The 19,972-nt window shown below is 34.3% G+C and overlaps 1 protein-coding gene across 6 annotated transcripts in view; it reads left to right on the top strand.

Annotated features, from left to right (window-relative positions):
• Window positions 1–19,972, top strand: part of AKAP9 (A-kinase anchoring protein 9) — a 112,467-nt gene that overhangs the window by 29,411 nt on the left and 63,084 nt on the right. For 4 of the 6 annotated variants that reach the window (XM_050333706.1, XM_050333698.1, XM_050333715.1 and 1 more), the window contains exons 3-8: window positions 4,592–4,636; window positions 12,056–12,109; window positions 12,508–12,678; window positions 15,130–15,285; window positions 16,206–16,403; window positions 17,079–19,526. In XM_050333706.1, the coding sequence (XP_050189663.1) occupies window positions 4,592–4,636; window positions 12,056–12,109; window positions 12,508–12,678; window positions 15,130–15,285; window positions 16,206–16,403; window positions 17,079–19,526 (3,072 nt within the window). The remainder of the gene's footprint in view (window positions 1–4,591; window positions 4,637–12,055; window positions 12,110–12,507; window positions 12,679–15,129; window positions 15,286–16,205; window positions 16,404–17,078; window positions 19,527–19,972) is intronic. The other 2 variants (XM_050333730.1, XM_050333737.1) reach the window with 2 other exon arrangements.

Below are 19,972 nucleotides of genomic sequence, written 5' to 3'. Positions count from 1 at the left end.
GTTTAAGAATAGCTTAACTATTTACTCAGGTAGATGATAGAGTTTACAGCTCCATGCTCATTGTTTCATTTCTATAAGGTACTCCACTTGTTAGTGCCTGAGATTTTGAGAGGAAGGAACAGAAAGGCAGTAAGAAGGAGACACTTGGTAGTCTTGAGAAGAACTAAGGAAGAAAAGTGACAGAAAGAAGAAAACATAAGCAGTGTGGAGAAAGAGAGAGGATGCCTCAGTGAGAAAAGGCGTAAGCGGTGAACGTGGGTAAGGTGTTCCTATGATAGAAACATGAAAGCAAAGAGCAACTAAGAGATATTTTGGGATGTACAATAAGATGGAGGATTTGAAAAAAATAATAGATACATAAAATCTAGTAAATATTAGCCGAGTCACTTCAGACAATCTGACATCCCCTAAAAAAAATGTTTTGAAATGGATGAGTGAAGATAGGCAAATGTTTGGAAATAGACTGTTCAGTAGTAAAGTCAGTGTCAAGAGAGAAGATAGTAGATTCTCAGCAACATATGGTTCTGATTGAAGCCAGTCATCTTTCCATTCACCATCTGGCCAGAAGATTGCCAGGGTAACTTGCCAATTTTCTTTGATTCATAAGGCAACCTCTGCCTTTCTTTATCTCTGTCAATACTAATATATAATAGATTAACTGACACAGAAACTACCTGTATTTGAGAATGGTCTTTGCAGAGTTACAGAGTACTTCACTTTACATTAAACATTTATAAGACCATGTTACCAAAGAATAGAAACCTAATTGAATGCTTAGGTTACCTCTCTGCTGGTGGTGTTTTCTGATACAGGAATTTTATACACCGAGAAGTCTGGTACGTTGCTGCAGATTATATTCAGATTTGGCAGCCATTTATCTCCACTAAGATACACTCAATTTAAATTTGGTCATAGTAAGTTGGTTTGGGTCATAAATTACCAGGGAATTTGAATTGAGTAGTTTTCGTATTAGGAACTAGGAAAGACATGATGAGGCAATATATAAGAATAGGCCTTCATATTCAGAGTGTTTATAATAGACACATAAAGTTAAGGATGATGCAGGGAGAGGGTTTCATGACAGGGATTTTCAATTTACATTCTCTTTACCTCACTTCCTAGTCACAGTCCTCTTAATTAGGCTTAGTTGTCTTAGTTTATGAATTGCTAGAGACCCATCTGAAAATGGCCAAGCCAAAATAACTTGGCTTTTCTTCTACCAATGGCTAGTACAAGTTCAAGAATGAACCCAGCCTTTTGCAATTACATTTTTGTAACATTTTTCACTGAGGTGATAAAAGCATCAGTAATTTACTACAGGTAGAATTCTATTCCATGATTACTCAGTCTTGGTTATTGCCCTTATACCTTCATCCATTGCTGTTTAAGTAGTTTAGTACTGGATGTCCATTCTTGCAAAATGTTTTATTGTCTAAAAATAGACAACAGAAGTTGTCTAAAGAAACAAAAAAATCATTTTTCAGTTCTTGTGTGGCCAATTTTGTATATGAGTTCTTTTGTGAATCCTGTGATAATGTAGGGTGTCCCCAGTGCCAAAGAATGTGACTTCTGAGCAATACTTAGCTGCGTACAGAAACGAGTTAGTCTAAAACTGACCATGCTCTAAAACTGTATTCCATAGACTGATACTCTTTTTTTTTTTATCAGTTGGCAGTGTTTCCTCTGAAGAATATATACAGATGGAAGTGGTTTTTAATTTTCTGAATACTTAAGTGTTATCATTAAAGGTATCACCTGCAGAGTTGATGGAGATAGTTGCCTGTAAGGAGTCTTTGAGATGTCTGTTTAATGTATTCTAAACTGTCAACCACATTGCCAGTGAAGAAAATACTCAATAAAGAATTAAAATCTCTGGCCAGAAGAGAGTAACTGTTTGTATCAGGAAATTATTGTGGGATGCAGTTGGTAGAATATGTGCAAAACAATGGTCAGAGTCTAACAAATGCCTATTTCCAATTCCATAAAGCATCGAGAAGACTGATGAATAGCTTTCTTGGCATTATTCTGTCAAAAGATGCCATGTTGCTAACAATGTGTGTATATTTAAATTTTTTTAAATATGAAATATTTTCTTTTAAACCAGACCCCTGTGGCTCAGACAGATGAGCTATGTAAAACCTGATTAATTCTGTTGACCGAAAAGTAATTGAAACCTACAAAATGGATATGCTTAATAGTGGAAGAAACTGGATTTTGAAGTTAGGTTGGTCAGGTCTTAGGAGGTGAACATAGCCACTTGGAGGGCAAGATGACTGCCTGTAAAACGTTGACTACTTGTAATGTTACAGATTCTCATAGCAAAAAATAGCATGCAGTCTTACAGTGTTGGAGTCTAATGTGTGGCAAAAATACTTGATTTTAATAATCAAAAAACTATCTGCATCCAGGATTGAAGGAAACATTTTAGAAAGATTATTTATGCTGCTAACAGATATTGCACATCTAAACTGATGGAGGACTGTGTGGGTTTTGACAATTTTTAAAAGATTATTTTAGGTTGGGTTTGGGTTTTTTGTTTGGCTTTGGTTTGTTTTGGTTTTGATGGGGGGGGCTTTTTGTTTTGGTTTGGTTTTTAGTTTAGATTCATATTGAGAAAGGACCAGCAATATATTAATTTTTTTAAAATATCGTGTCTGGGCAAATTACCATGAAAAAATTAGAGAATTATTTTTAGTAATCACCTTCCTTTGAGAATCATATTTTCTCACTCTCACCTAAGCTTCAATTTACAACTTCTTTGCCTTTTACTATGATTATTTTACTATGATTATCATCTTAACCTATGATTAGGTTTGAGTTTATCCCAGGATGTAAAAATTCATTTGTCATCTTTCTTATAAAAAAGAGACTGTTTATATAATTCAAAAGCATTACAAAGAGAAACTATATAAGATGTTAGACTACTTGTCCCTGGTTTTTTGCATGTTGGAGAAGTGCCTGTATTTCAGGCATTGTATAAAGACTTGAAGAGTTCTTAGATCTAGATAAATATGTAAATTTATAGGAATACTTCTGAGCTTCTGTAGGAATGCTTTTTGTCATTCTTTGGGAAATCTTATGAATTGGAATGAACCATGAAGAACTCTAAGATGTTAATGACCATATATTTGTTATTTCTGTTATGAAAAAAAGTAACAATGTGGTTTCCTGTTTTTGTTTCTACCAGGAGATTTTGTCCTAGATTGAGGACAACAAACAAGATGTAAATCTTTTGTAGGTGTATAGATGCATATACACATGAATATTCATATAAATATAATAGGAATTAAAATATATTTATATAAACATTAATTTTAAAATAATAATTTTGTATTACATTGCAGAAACACTTTAGAAACACCCTAGAGTTTTAAAACATAATTTTTATTTCTGTTTCAGTTTGTGGCTTTTTTTTAAGGTAGACCTTTTATTTTTTTTAAATTCTATGTGCTGTGTGAATTTTCAACTTCCACATTAATATTTTAAGTTAGTTTTATGCTACATAAAATACATAAAGTAATACCCTTTTTTGGGTTAATTACATTTTGAAGCTACATATCAAATTTCAAAATATGTACAATCAGTGTTAGGGTTGTAAAAAGTGCAGAGCTCTCCAGTAGGTCTGAGTGGCAGATTTCTTTTAAAAAAAACCAACAAAACAAGACAAAACACAGTTAACATTCTGGATTTTGCTTATGACTACTGATGCAAAACTTACTGTATTCCTTTGAAAAAAAACCTGACAGAATTCAATACAAAATTGAGACTGATTTTGTGTGAGGCTGGCTAACATGCCAAGTGAATTTTGGAAAAGCCTATTATGTACACTTCATTTCACTCAAAGCTTTCCTTTTTGAGTTCGAAAGTGTACTTATTGTAGTGTACCTTATATAAATAATTTGCATATTTTCCTACTAATATTTTGGTTCTCAAACCTGATACATTTTATGTAGTTCATCAAGATATACTGTATTTAATTCAGGCATCTACCTTGGCATGTTTATGCTTAGTTTTTAAAGGCTTTGTTCCTTTAATTCCTCTAATTCATTAGATCACAAGATTTGAGTCTTTGTCCTTTTAGCTTTCCTTGGTTTCCATGGAAGCTGAAGGGTAATATGAGTGTTTGTTTTAAAATTCTAGTCAACATCAAAAGTCATGCATGTATGAAAATGGCATTCTATATATAATTGTGTTCTTAAGCCAGCAAAGTTCCTCTGTAGATAAAATCGATCCGTCAGAGACAAGTCCTTTTCATCACACTCTCTATTTCTTTTCTAAAAATCAAAAACAAAGCCCAAAAAATTGTTACATTTCTGAAATGATATTTAGTATCTGTAGGTTGTTTGAAGATTTTGTCATGTGGTTTAAAATGTTTCCATGATCACAGTTCAACAGCTAAGCTACTTTTTTAAAGCTGGAATTTCAAGGAAGTTATGGTATCCTTCACTACATATATATACTCTTATCAAATTCATGTACACATTAATATTTTCAAATACTGTATATTCTCAGAAATAGATGGAAAACATCTTGTTTAGAGTGCCTTAATTGTAACTATTTTAATATTTTATTCTATTATATTTTATTTTAGCCGGAAAGTGAAATTTCTACCACAGTAGAAGATTACAGTTCTGAGGTAAGACTGAAGTAATGGTTTTCCTAACTTTTCTTTTGACCTTTTCTATGACATGTTTACAGCAATGCTGTGCATAGTTTTTCAAAAAGGGAAGGAAAGAAAGAGCAGATGTGATATTATAGACAAAGCTGTTATTACTGGTATGATTAATGTACCATTAAAGCAAGCATTATGTCAACTACATAATGGGATGACTACTATAATGAATAATGCAGTAGATACATAAACTGTTGTAACAATGTCATCCTTAAGGTTGTATTAATACTTTGTATTGCCATTGGAGTAGTGGCTGTGCATAATTTCTACTAATTTTCTGTGGGAAACTATTTAACAAGTCAATTATGTTTAAATGAGATTCAAAGCAGCCCTTGCTCAATGACTGGCTGAGCGTCAGTCTGCTGGTGGGAGGTGGTGAGTGAATGCCTTTGCATCATCATTTGTTTGGATGTTTTGTTTTCTTTCACTTATTAAGCTGTCTTTATCTCATTTCATGAATTTTTGTTGCTTTTTGCCTTCCAATTCTCTCCTCCATCCCACTGGTGGGGGAGTGAGTGACTGTGAGGGAGGGCTTAGCTCTAGCCAGGGTCAGCCCACCACACACAGGCATCTACAGCTCCTCTCTTGATGATACCCATTGAAGGGTAGTGGCGTATATGGAACTTTGGTCCTGTCAGATAAAACAGTTTGTTTGTAAGGAGTAAACTGCCTCATGCACAAATGGCAATCAGTAACATGCTTGCAAGAAATAGCCATGGAATATCTGAATACAGGAAACATTGTTTCTAGTTTAAAAAAAAAATAATAATTTTCATGTCTCAGTCACTGTCTGTAGGGACAATCAGGGTTTTGTTTTGCAGATCTCTATGCTAAATACTTTAAAACACAACCCAGAATCTTAAGCTTAGCAACAAGTAAGAGGGGATGAAGTAATCAAATGAGTGTCACTGTTGAAGTATATTTGGTTTAGAATGCTTTGCTCCTCTCTTGATTTAGCCTTTTATAAGAGAAGATGACTATGCATTAGAATAACTATTTGTTTCATGCTAGTATTATAACTGCTTACTGGGAAGCCTATGGAATATACACAGCAGACAGTGTGTCCCTGACCTGTCACCCTGCATGGTGCAAAAGGAAAATCATCACTGCAGTGGGCAGTTCAGGTGTGCCCTGAAAATGGGCACACCTTCTTTCCCAACAAATGACCTATCTTCACTTGCTCCTCCTTCCAACCTATTCTCTTGATCAAATCCATATCTGTTTTGTATCCCCTAGTTTTTTTGTAAATTTTTCCCTATCTGTAATGACTCCTTTCAATCTTTTCACCTTCCCTTGCCCATCTCCTTTTATTCCATGCTTGGTTTCTTAGTTCTGTCTTTGCAGCCTTTTTCTATTCTTTCTTTGCCTTCCTCAGTCATTCCAAAGCCTAGTTTCTTTTCCAGCCTTTCCAGCTTGCTCCAAGCATTGTTCTTCCTTCTTTCTTATTTCAATATTTTTTATCCCTCTCCCTTGAAAACCTGTTCTCTTTCGTTCCCTATCTTAAGTTGGGATCCTCCTAACATTCAGCTCAACTTGTCATAAGATGAAATGAATACCTTTTCTTTCCAACCTCTCTCATCAAATCCCAGTTAAAGTTTCCTTATTAGAGTTGGTCTTGACCTTTAGTTGAATGCTTTCCCTGTCCCTCTGTTCTTCAGTTTGGCTCTTTCTCACCCACTTCTTCCTCCTGCCCTTGTTTATAAGCACCCTCACTTTCTTCTGGTGCATTGGTAGGAGGCACTTGGGAGTACTAGTGAAATGTTCCCTCACATTCATTATTGGTTACTTTCAAATACAGAGGACTGAAACATGGGGACCCTTGGTCTGATCAATTGCATTCATTCCTGTGGCATGTTTTTTGCAATGCAAATTTTAAAAAAAAAAACACATCTGAGATTGGCACTTTTGGAATTGCTGTAAACAAAAGATTTTTGTTGAGGGGTAGGTTCAAGGGCTTAAAACAAAGTTTACCTGGGGGAAGAAAAATCCAATTTAAGATTTTGTACTTTTCATAGATAAAATGTGGTTTATTTTGTCCAAGGAATTCAAGTAGCAAAGAACAAAAAGAATCTGACTTTGCTTTCTGTACAGTAGGGTGATAGGGCTAGTATGTGCACACAGTTTGCCATTGAGTGTAGCAGACACGCTTTTGAACAACTGCTGTGACCTTACGGCACCTTTTCAGAATATGCATCACTGTGGTATGTGATTACTTTTATGTGGAATTTGCAGTATGTGAAGAATGAACCCTTGAAAACAGTTGACCATGTCATTGGTGTTCGTGTATGTATTTTTACAAGTAAGACATATTACATATATAATGAAATATGACTGTGAAAGTTTGATCACTTAGGAGGTGGTAGGAAGCAGTGTTGGAGCCTGATTGTAAAAGCTCGAGAAAACACATCTTTGCATGAGGTGACAGGATAAAGAAAAGATCTGGTATATAATGCCTCGTGGTACTTGTGGATATGTTTCCCATTTTAGTGTTTTGGGTTTAGTATCAGTTAAATTCAAAGCTCTCATTTTAAAATTAGGCTTTCACAGCTAAACACTTAACTTTACCCTGCTTCAGTCTTCGAAGGTTTCTGTAGGTAGCTGCAGTGGATATTACGGAGCAATTTTTCAGATACTCAAGACAATAGGATTGCAGTCAGACTGCCTTCTGAATGTTCCTTTTAAAAATTGCAGGTTTCCTTAAACATTCCATGACAGATTGCATTTATAGGCACTCTTCATTCCTGCAAAACTACTTTTTACTTCTCTGAGAGTTGTTTTCTAAGGCATAAATAGACACAGGAAACTTGTGAATAGTAACACAGTACTGGATTTGGTGAAGAACAAACTCCAGCAGTCAGAGTTGCTATCTTAATAAGTTCTTTTTAATTCCAGCTCATTACAATTTATTGGAATCTTAAATGGGGAGATGACATGTTTAGGAATGCATATATTTTAGGAACTGAATTCTCATTATGTTTCCTATCAACTGTAGTGTTACTTTTATTATTAAAAGCTCTGCTTACATTTATGGCCACGTTGTAAATAAAATGATCTGAAGCCTTTTCAGTTGATGAGAGTAAGTTAATTTTTGTCTGTAACAATGTAATTATGAAGTTGTATAAAATCTTGAGCTTATCTTTCTTTAAACTGTCTTTACAAAATTATAATAAAACACACATTTGTAGAAAGAGGCCTGTTGATCCATGTCCTGATTGATTAGAACATCTGTATTATTTTCAGTGTTTTTTGCCAGAAATTAATTGAAATTGATGTTGACATGCTTCAAATTGAAATAAGTCATAAATTGTTTTGTTGTTGTTGATAAAGTAAGTCAGGTGTTTTTAACTCTTCAGCCCCTTCTCTTGAAGAATTGGATTCAATTTAGTGATAAGTATTTCCCTCTTTAGGAGACTTATCAGATACACAGTTATAAGCCAAAACAGTTGTCTAAGCAAAACTGAAGGAACCGATGTATGTGTATATAAGACTTCTTGTCTTGAAGGAAATTCATTGTAAATACAGTCTCTTGTTCTGTTTTGTTCTGCCACTTTTCTAATGCATACATGATCAAGGTGCTCACCAAAGTGAAGACTGGTAAATCTTTCATACGAGTTTGTCTTTTGGGACAAATTACTCAGTTTGAGCAAGCATAACACCTAGTCTTAAATTGAATTATAATGGTGGTTATCTATTTATGGTTATGGTCTAAACTCAGAACCAAGGGTACTTAGGATTTTTCCAACAGGTAGGATTTTTGGGGGTTTTACAACTGTGTAAGGTAGAGTTTCCCCCATACATTTTCTGTATGCCTCAATTTTATAGTATAACTGAAAGACTTTTCCACCTGGGTTTTTTTTCTCTTATTGCCTCTCTTCCCAGTTTGCAAAGTATAGCTCTGAAAAGATGGTTAATATGAAGTCTACAAAGTTGTTGTTTTTGTGTTTTTTTTTTAATTTTAGTGAAATTCTGTACCTTAAATACTACATAAAAAACCCTGTTGCTGTGCTATTAATATATAGAAAAATGTATCAAGCCATGATATTTTAAAAAAGCCATCAGTTGTTGTCTTCAGAAGCTACTAACGTTAGTTATATTATAGGATTGTCATTATTTTCATCACAAACTGAAAATGGCCTTTTTTACCAAGTATAAAAAACCCTACCCCCCCCCCAAATACACTGAAATTCATTTTTCCAGGTTGACCTAATTTCTAATTTTAGCTAGGTTTCATATAGTCATTTGTGACATAACTAGAAGATTGAGGAGAGCTAAGAACATTGACAGGCAGTGTCAGAGGTCTAAATATTAATTTTTCTGAAGGAATCAGGTGTCCAAAATGTAAAAGAAGGGGGGAAGGGAAGAAAACACAAGGTAAAATTTTTAGTCCATTCTAGATTCTTCTGTATGCTTCTACTACCAAATCAAACAATTGTTTAAGCAGAAGTCTGCTTGCCCATATGTAATAGGTTATGTTATTTTTATGCACTAAGGAATTTTCTATGCTTTCCAGTGATTGAACAATATGTATTGATTTATGCTGAGCATATATAAAGGGAAATCTCTGCAGTTAATGTTGTAAGTAGTTACACATCATATATTATTACTGCTATTTCTGAGGTATAATTTCAGGTCTTCCAAGCACTAAGGAACATTGAACAGGGTACAGAGATTTCATAAATTTAATCCTGACCTCTGGTGGCAATTCTCATGAATTGCTGCCTCAGTTCAGTGGTGGAAGTTGGTTTTTCTTGTGTTTCTCTGAAAGAAGATTCCTTTCATTTGTCTTAAGCATATATATTTACTGATGCAATATAAATTAAACCTTTATTTTTAGCCAATAGACTGCAGATTATATTTTCCTTTATAATCATAAATACTATTTCTGTGAGTTATTTTGAAAATGCAAGGAAGGAAGAACAATCAGACAGAATGTCCTTTGAGGGACTTCCAATAACCTTCATTTGTTTCATGTTCTTTGTTCACCAGAACTGTTGCTGCTGAGTAGCTAATGTATTGTAAAATATAATTCTTTCTTATTTTGTTATTATTTGCTTATGCAATTTATCCAGAGCCCTTGTTACTTCTTGCTTCCATTATATTAAAATGCTGTGTGTGGTTTGATTGTTTCTTTAAATGTTTAATCGTTTGCTGGAGTGTGTAACTAAGCACATCATAAGGTATTAAGGCCTAAGGACTTTCAGTGTTAAAGGTGAATTGCAAAGCTTTTAAAGAAGAAATTGTAAGAATCTACATTAAGAGCGTTTATGGACTTGCAGATCTCTATATGGGTAAATCACTGAGGCCATAAGACAAAACACAGAAGTCATGTAGGCCTTGTCAGACATTTAGTAACATTCAAGTTGGCATCTGGACTACTGAATTCATATATTGCATATGAGTGAAAAATTAATTCTAAATTAAGATCTTTTGAAGCTAATAACTCATTCCCAGCTTTCTGTCTACTCTGATCCAGCAGAATTTGTCATGCCAGGAGTTACCAGGCTCCTCCTCAACACAGCACCCTACTGTGGCTGTCTGGCCTTTTTTTTTCACAGATAGCAGTGCTGTTTGTTGTCTTGTCATGTTTCAACTCTCACTTTGCCAGAAGACATAAGGCATTTAAAAGAAGAAGGTATCAGATGAGAAACAACATGGACTGCCATGTTACCACAATTCACCTACTCGTGTGATGTCTAAGAGCCAGGCTCCTGTGAAACGAGGCAGGATTTCTGATGTTCCAGACAGTTGTTTTCAATGTGTGTAGCAAAATCCCTTTTATAAGTTAAAGGTCTTTTGTAGAATTTTCAGCTGCTAAGGAGTCTGGAACATCTAATGAGATAAGGCTTTCATGCCCTTCCTATTAGCTCTTGTTATAAAGCATCCAAGAGTCTTTGATTGCTGCACATAGCTATGATTCACAGGAAGAGAAGCATGTCCACTGTTGTAGATTACAGTAATCATATACTTCATCTTTATCAATTAAGCCTAAATAAAATGGGAGTTAAAAAGAGGAAAGGAAGGTTTACATAATAGAGTATTTATTAAAGTACTGGTGTTACTATTCTGGGGCATGAGCCAAAATCTGAATAAAGACTTTGGTGCCAGACGCTTTGTAGACACTTGTGTGTCTGAACATAGAGCAAACATCTGGCAATACACAAATGATACACAGTGCCTCTATGAGCTGCCTGGACTGCTGTGTGCTGCAATTCTCTGTAATTCTTTCTAAACTAAGGTAGTAATCTCTCTGTGGTGTCTTCTTTTTACTGAGAAAGTCAGAAATTGAGAAAGCACTGTCAGCCTTGCAAATTCTTCTCTAATGCAGATTAGTTCGTTCTCTTAATACCAACTCAGTGACTATATTGATCCCATTTATAACAGTGCACTTATTGATTTCCTCAGGAATAATAGTTCTTTGTAAGTAAGCCCTGCCCTAGGCTATGGCAGATGTCTGAGCAGTATAGCTCCTTTTTTGTTGTTTTAAATATCGTATTTGGGTCTGAAATACTATGATGCCTTTCCGTTTCTAGGATCCTTATTTTGTTTGAGGCTCGGATGTAATAAACAGTTCGGAGGAGAAATACAGCTGTTCTTGCTTTTTTACACATTGGTCTGCTCTTTTAAAAACCTGCCTGTCTGTTTTATGGTTACTCACAAGTACACAGCATGTTCTTTTCATTTTGATTTTATTTTTTAACCTATAACTCCTACTTTGACTTGTACTTGCCTTTTGGAGATTTGTTTTATTGGTTTGCACAGTCTGTAGAACCAAAATTCTTGTGGAAGCTGAAAGGGCTTGCAGTGTTAGGTGAGTGAAAGTGGATTTTTTTTCAAATGTCTTATGTTAAATATATTATTTTTGTTCTTTCTCAATTTCACAAAATTCCGTCAAATTGAGGATGAGAGTCTATGTTACTGTCTTACATCCACTATGGAGAGATAGGTGGCTTTCAGAAAGAGTAAATCTTGTGGTGTATAAAAATCTTTTGGAAAGCATAACTTTGTTTAATAATATTTATAGAAATATTAACATGTAATTAAAATTCACTAGTACTGTATTTTAATAATTTAAAATATAAAGCTTTGTGCTGACCTTTAAATCTGAATTCCTTTGTTTTCTCTAGATGTTTAGATTTGTAATAAGGTTTTTGTTTTTAGACAGTAGTATCTATTTTTGCAATTTTGGGTGTTTTACCTGTTACCTATGCTTACTTTGATGCATTTTGCTATATACAAAGCTATTTTGTATTTCAAATGAAGTAAATTTTTGTAGCGTAACAATTCCTGTGGGTCTGCAGGAATTGCCACATAAGATTCAAATAAATGGGAAATAGGAAATCAAGCATTATTTCAAATAATGTGTAAGAAATTGTCTTTATACAGGTAAATGGTTGCAGTTTTGGGACAGGAACAGCTATACCTGCAGACTTAATCGGGGTACAGTATTGCAAATTGAATTGTAATACTAATGGAGAATACTAAAAACCTCAATTTGTTTTGAACAAAAACTGTGTTGCTGACTAATACTTTATTTTGCATGCTGTGCTCTGCATCTGCATTGTTTGCTGTATTAATGTAGTATATCATTCAACTTGAAATGCAAACCAATTTACTCCATCTATTAAGGCTAAGATTATAAAGCAGAATTGCTTTATGTCACTGCTTTTGAGGTGTGAATTATACTAACAAAGGAGGTTACTATGGCAATAAGACCTTCGATGCTGTGTTGTATGTTAATGTTCTAAGGTGGCATTTGGTACAGAATTTAATATTTGACTTTACTTACTGTGATAAAACATAAAAAATGGTGTGTAAAGGAACTTGGATTGATTTAGGAAGAAGAATTTGGAGTTGGAGAGATTCGTTCCGAGCATGGAATGCAGCACTCTCACACGCAGCTAGCAGTGATGGACAATGAATTGACTGGGAAACAACAAGAGATTGAAGAGCTAAGCAGAGAGATAGAAGAAATGAGGGCAGCCTATGGTACAGAAGGATTGCAACAGGTATAATTACCTTATGTTGCTTTCTACTTGCTATTTGCTTACATGCAAAAATGCAGAGCATCAACAGAAAGAGTTCTCGTTTAATGGCAGCTGCTCAGAATGCAGTCAGTGTGTGATATTGAATTAATTACACATAATTTCTTTCAATCATATACCATGTACTGTATTACTTTGAGTGACATTTCCATTGTGTGTCCTTTTTCTCGGTATTTTGTGACTAAAATGCCAGTCTTCTTTGCAGTGACTTTCTTCAAATCAGGAATGGAAAGACAATTTTCTTCAAGAAAAGCCCTAATTCCTCTGTAGTTGTGCAGAGATTGTATGTCTTTTAATACCTTCCTGTTCCTCCAAGATCAAAAAAACTCGGGTTTTACTCCCTAAGGAATAATGTAACTGAACCAAACTGTATTTGTTTGTCAGACTTCACAGCCTGAAATACAAAAACAACTGTGTCAGAATGGTTTAATTAAAAAAATCTAATAATTTGGGTTTACAGAGAAGCTTTTCTTATTTTAGAAATGCCATTGCAGTATAAAATTAGTTTATAAAGTAAGGAATATTATTCCAGTTTGAGCCAGTGCTACAATGAACTCACATCAGTGATTTGTTGTGCTTCCTGTCTTATTTATCTCTCTCTTTTAATTTGGATTCAGGTTATGTCACCATGTTTTCCTATTTTTTTGCAAAGTACTATAGAATTAAAAAACAAACAAACAAAGTTCTAATATTCAGGTTTTTTCACCATTATTATTGCACAGTTATAATTTTTTTCTGCTTGCATTTGTATTTTAACTGTGAAAACAGATGTTGTGTTTTCCACCATATTACCAGTTAAGTGGGTTTTTTCTGGTGTTGAATTTTAGTTACTGTCTTGTATATGTTGTGCTAAACATAATAGTCATAATAATAGCATAATAAAGAAAATAATCATAATTTTAGTTTCTTGCAGTTGTAACTACTGTTAGTTTTTTCTGAAAGAGCTGAAAGTGAAAATGTTTGCATTTTTTAAATGGTTATAATTACAATTTTTAAAATAAAAATACATTAAAACAAAATCTGGGGCTTTTGGCTATGGTACAATAATATTTTAATAGTTGCAGCATATTTTTGTATGATAGTGGTGCAGTGCATAATATTTCATTTGAGAAGTGCATATGGTTTATGTTTCAGAAGAAACAAAAAGGATTGTAAAAGGGGGTTGGGGAAGATAGTTGTGTGCTTTAGATCTACCTATTGTGTCAAGAACAGAAAGGGAATTTAGAAAGTTGAAAATTATATAACATTGTGTGGAATGGAGCTGACAAATTTATTAATTTGGTTTCATTGAACAGATGCAAAAGCAAAGGTGTGACACACTTACATTCCTGATCTGTGCCTAATTTTCTCTACTCTAACAAACATCTAGTATGTCCACTAGGCCCGTGCTTTTAAAGCAGGGGTTCACTCCAGTGTTGTGAAAAGAACTTTAAAATAATGTCCTCAAATTCTTTGCCTGGTTTCGCTTCTAGTTGAGACTTTTGGTTTTTATGTCCTTGTCCTCTAAATCCGTAAACTTTATCTGGAAGAATTATACTGTTAGCATCCAAGACTCAGTGCACATAACTCAGTGAAGATTTTGTAGGGGAACACTGTAAACAAAACAGTTAGAGGAGGCAACTAATGGTTTAAGACATTTGCAGTGTGTAGAGATGAGACTTCAGTAGCCTTTAAAGGATCAAACTAAAAAAGGGACTTTAAAGTGAGTAACGTCTTTATATAAATGCACGCAAAAGTATTACCAGTTAGTATTGTAAAATTTCTGATTGCTTGAGTGTAATCCTAGAAAAAAATAAAAGAGTTGCACAGGATTTTTTGTACTCTTATAATTTTTTCATCATTACAAATTACAAAAGATTCATCGATTAAATATGCTGTACCAGTTTTGGAGTTTGAACTGATTTTCTTATGTAATTATGAATAATTCCTCTGGGTTCACAATGTAGAATATTGCATGATACCTATTACATCCTTTTAGTATGAAGAATGCAATTTATTGCACTTTCAGTGACACAAGACTTGCATTTGTTGTGGAAAATGTGTGAGAACATAAGTAGTTGAACAAAATTGCTGAAACACTATTAGTAGACGTTCTGACTTCCCTTATGATAGCTTGTTTATGTGACCAGGCTTTTTATTTTAAAAACAAGTTATATATTTAAGTAATTAACCTTCTTAAAAGTTCAGGTTTTGTTATCTGTTAAGTATATTTTGTGGAGAGGCCATATATTGTTAAATGAGTGGGGAAAATTGTTTCTGAAATATTTACAAATAGAGTTTGTGAAAACATAAATAGTCTAGTCGTATGACATATTTTAAATGGAGATGACTTATTCCTACTTAACTAAAATTAGGTAGTAGTATTTTGTCTGTGGCTTTCATATGCATTGATAGTTTACATTTTATATTTTATAGCTGCAAGAATTTGAAGCTGCTATCAAAAAAAGAGATGACATTATCACTCAGCTCACTACTAACCTACAGCAGGCACGGAAAGAAAAGGATGAAACTATGAGGGAGTTCTTGGAGCTTACTGAGCAAAGTCAAAAACTGCAAATTCAGTTTCAGCATGTAAGTTACAGAGCTACCAATATTCACTTGGGTTTGAAAATAGATGTTGCTTTGGAGGCTCCATAAATAACTACTTCCTGCAGAAGCACACAATGTTTTGTGCATTTTTGAAGAATTAGTCTCTTTGAGTAGATCAACAATTCTTTTACTGGTCCTACAGTTGTCATTATAGTACCTGATTTATTTTACTAATTACCTATGAAATTATAAAGATTAATCTGTTTTCTTTCTTAGTATGTGGTAATAGCTTCTGATAAATACTGAATTACAGTGGTTATCTTGGGGAAAAACACTTGTGTAATTAGTTCTCAGAGCTTTGGGCAGAAATCCAACATTTTGACATCAAAAGATCCAGCCATCAACTTACATGGACCACAATGCCATGCTGCAGTCCATCCTATATTTTTTAGATAAAACCTGCCTTTTGTGGTGTTATTAGAAGGTAATTTAAATAACAAAGTGAAGCTTCAGAAAAATATTTCTTCTAAAAAGCTTGGTGATTGAGGTGCTGTGGACACTCAGACTGCAGCTTACAGTGTTGCAGTTGAATATTGTAGTGTTTTGTGCTGTTTAAGCTCATTAAGCTTATTTTCAGATGCAAGCAGACTATATTCTGAAGCCTGAGCTTTTACTATTAAAACTCTGATTTTGGGCTCAGTAATTGCAACCAGCTGATTTCACTACTAAGTAATGTTTCTGAGACACTGCTCTCCTATTTTAGCTCACCATTAATATTTAATTAATATTAAGTATCTCTCTACTGGTTAACCATCCCAAATGATAAAAGGTATTTCAGTTCCTCCAGAAGAACTTAGAAATTTTTTTGCAATAATCTTTGGGCTTGCGATGTGGAAGAAGAAAGTACTCTTTCTCTTTTTGAAAAACTGATGTATTTTAGGTTTTATTCTTTATCATTCAAGTTGCAGGCTAGTGAAGCCCTAAGGAACAGCAGCCATAGTTGCACAGCTGCTGATTTATTGCAAGCCAAGCAACAGATACTTTCGCATCAGCAACAGCTAGAAGAACAAGAATGTCTGCTGAAGAATTATCAGAAAAAGAATGAAGAATTTGAAGATCAGATTACATGTCTTCAAGAGAAAATTACAAGATATGAAATGGTATGTTCCTTACTACAAAGATCTCTTTTCCTAAACTCTTTTCAGGATTTTGTAGTTCCTTTGAAACATAAGGGCCAAAGGACAGATAATGAGTGTGCTGCATAAAATGCATATGAAGTTTTTAAGACTGTTTCTGTTAACTAACACGTAAGATGCGTATAACTTTAAACTGAAAATTTTATGTCAATTTTGTGTATTATGTTTTAAAAAGTTGCAGAAATATATACAGCAGAATATAAAACTATACTGTATGTTAGAATGCCTTCATTGAATGACATTATTTTAGGGAAAAAAAAATTAAATTACCTGTTTGAACAATCTTTTCTGTCTTAAGAAGAAAATTTTTCTCTTCGTGTACTTTTTTATATTATCCTTCATGAAAAACATTTTAAAAGCACCCAAAAATTTAAATGTTGTTAAAAGTCATGAGACATTGGGGGGTGGAGGAGGCAGTGAGGAGTGGGAAGGAGAAGGGAAATGATGATGCAGGTGAGGTAGGGATTCTCAGTTATTCCAAGAGTACAGAAAACCTCCAAATCAGGTCAACAAGTAATTTATTTTTTATCAATGATCACTAGCATTCTAAAAAAGGCCGAATAGCCAAATCTGTAAATGTTCTTATATGTTCAGATAATTAACTAAAAGTATGAACATGGTTTTGCTCCTTTTTTAAAGGAAAAACAAAAAATCGAGGGAGAAGATTTGAGTAAAATACAAGAAAAAGAAGCATTAGTTGAAGAGCTGGAAGCAAAACTTGGGGAAGAAGAAAAAAATTCACTTCAGCTTATGGAAAAATTATCAGATGTCAGTAAATTACTTGAAGAATCAAAAGAAGAGATTTCACTAAAGAACCAGCAGATAAATAATATGAGAGTTGAACTTGCCACCTACAAACAGAAAGAAAGACAATGTTCTGATGAAATAAAACAGTTAATGGGAACGGTGGAAGAATTGCAGAAACGCTACTATAAAGACAGCCAGTCTGAAGCTGACATTGTGCAAAGAATGGAATTAGAAACACAAAGGAGACTGGCACAACTTCAGGCTGAGTTAGATGAAATGCATGGCCAGCAGATTGTACAAATGAAGCAAGAATTAATTAAGCAACATGCGGTGGAAATAGAGCAGCGTCTTTTGCAACAAAAAGTAGAACTGGAGAAAACTTCAAGTCTGTCTTTGAATGAGAATGTTAGTACAGATCAAATGCATTTAATGAATATTAAAATTAATGAATTGAATGTGAAATTGCAAGATGCTGATAAGGAAAGAGAAAAAATAAAGCAAGAATTGTCACAACAAATGGAATTAATTTCAGCAGAGAAGTCTCTTCAGCAAACTAGAATTGAAGATCTTCTCCAAGAACTGAATTTTTCAAGAGAACAGGTTCAAAGGGCCAAGCAAACTATAGTGGATATGGAATGCAAATTAAATGAAACCGAAAAATACCAGTTTGTGATTGAAGATTTAAAAACTCAGCTGGCTTCTGCCTCTGAATTTAGGAAGGATTTGGAGTTAAAACATGAGGCAGAAGTCACAAATTACAAAATTAAACTGGAAATGCTAGAAAGGGAGAAGGATGCAGTTTTGGACAGAATGGCAGAATCTCAAGAAGCAGAATTAGAGAGACTGAGAACAAAACTTCTGTTTAGTCATGAAGAGGAACTTTCCAGACTTAAAGAAGACTTAAAAAATGAACACATGGTAAATATGGAAAGCCTTAAACATAACTTGAACATGCACCATAAACAGCAGTTAGATGAGGTACAAAATGAAATGAGTCAAAAGATAGAAGCCATGCAATATGAAAAGGACAACTTAATCACAAAGCAAAATCAGTTGATATTAGAGATTACGAACCTGAAAGATTTGCAGCAGTCTATTGTAAATTCTAAATCTGAAGAAATGACACTTCAAATCCATGAACTGCAGAAGGAGATTGAAGTGCTTAGGCAAGAGGAAAAAGAGAAGGGTACCCTTGAACAAGAAATTCAAGAGCTGCAGCTTAAAACTGAACTGATGCAGGAACAAATGAGGGAGAGAGAGGATAGCCTTCAAAAAAAATGTTCAGAACTAGAAACAGAAAATAGAGTTCTTAAGGGGAAAAATGAAACTCTAGAAGAGAGGTTAAAAAGTATGTTGGTAAGCTCTGAAGAAAATGTAATTTGTAACAGTAGTGCCAGCTCTGAGACAGAAGTTTTGGACTTGCAAAAAAGAATAGAAAAGCTGATTACTGAAAAAGAGCAACTTAAAAACCAAAACAGTCAACTCCAAGAGGACAGTGAAAGGCAAAAGAGTGCCTTTTCATATACTGAGAAAAAACTTGAAGCTAATTATAAAGAGCTGCAGAAACAATGTGCAACTCTGCTGAAGGCAAAAACAGAGTTAGAAGAGAACAAGATGAAGCAGGAAGCCGAATATAAAAGCAAACTCAAAGTTTTGAATGAAAAACTTCACCACTTACAAAGTAATAGACCAGTTTTATTTAAAACTAAAACTTGTGGGTTTGAAGGAAGTAAAGAAATCAAGGTGTCCAGGGCAGACACATTTGAGGCTGGAGAAGTTGTTGAGAAAGATGCAACAGAACTAATGGAAAAGCTTGAGGTTACTCAGCGGGAGAAACTGGAATTGTCCCTGAGACTTTCAGATCTCTCTGAACAATTGAAGTCAAGGGATAGTGAAATTTGTCATTTAAATGAAAAAGTCAAATCCTTAAAAGAGGAGAAAGAGCAAATTCTGGCAAAGTGTAAAGAACTAGAAGTCATAAATAGCCGTGCTCACAGAGGAAATAGTGGTAGTAATGACCCTAAGACAAAATGCTCTAAAGGAAAATCTCTAAAGACTGCTACTACAGCATCTGAAAGTAGAAATAAACCCCCTGGTCCAAGGAGTAAAGCTGATGAAGGAATAAATGTAAGGGGAAATCTAGGTTCAGGTAAAGATAGGAGTCATGAGGTAGCAAAAAGAAAGGAGGTCCAGCAAGTGCTGAAACCAGAACAGCAGTCTCTTGTAGAACATTTGCCTGGGATGCCAGACAGGCTCACAGATGAAACATCATTAGTAGCCATTACACAGAGTGGAAATAATAATCTTCAGCAGCAAGTGGATGCCTTAAAATCAGAACAGGTATGTTACATAAAACAGTATAGAAAATAATTTGCCTATGAGATTTTGTAGGAGCTCGCACTTGGAAATTTGTATCATATGTTTCCTGTTGGCTGATTTGAAGTACAGGTGTGTGTCGTGTGTGTGTGCACGTCACTGTGGCTAGGAGTTGAAAGTGGTTACATGAATGACTGCAATTATAATTCTGGTCAATATGTATGAAAATGAAAGAAATACTCTTTCCCTTACATTTAATAACAACAAGAACAAAAGATAAGGAGAAGATGACTAGAGCACTTCATATTTTGATGTAGTGTTTCACTTACCTGAGGGCAAAACTTATTCAGGAGGTAAGGTTTTATTCTGTGAGTAGCTTTTCAGTTCTTTAATGCTCATTCAAACAATGTAAAAAATAATGAAACTTCATCTCATCTTTGTTCAAACTTTTGAAATATCAAACTTGTGAA

Source organism: Myiozetetes cayanensis, unplaced genomic scaffold (genome assembly GCF_022539395.1).
Source record: "Myiozetetes cayanensis isolate MyiCay16 unplaced genomic scaffold, myiCay2020 scf1, whole genome shotgun sequence".
In the NCBI taxonomy this organism is placed as follows: domain Eukaryota; kingdom Metazoa; phylum Chordata; class Aves; order Passeriformes; family Tyrannidae; genus Myiozetetes; species Myiozetetes cayanensis.
This window is presented reverse-complemented; position numbering and strand designations above follow the sequence as displayed.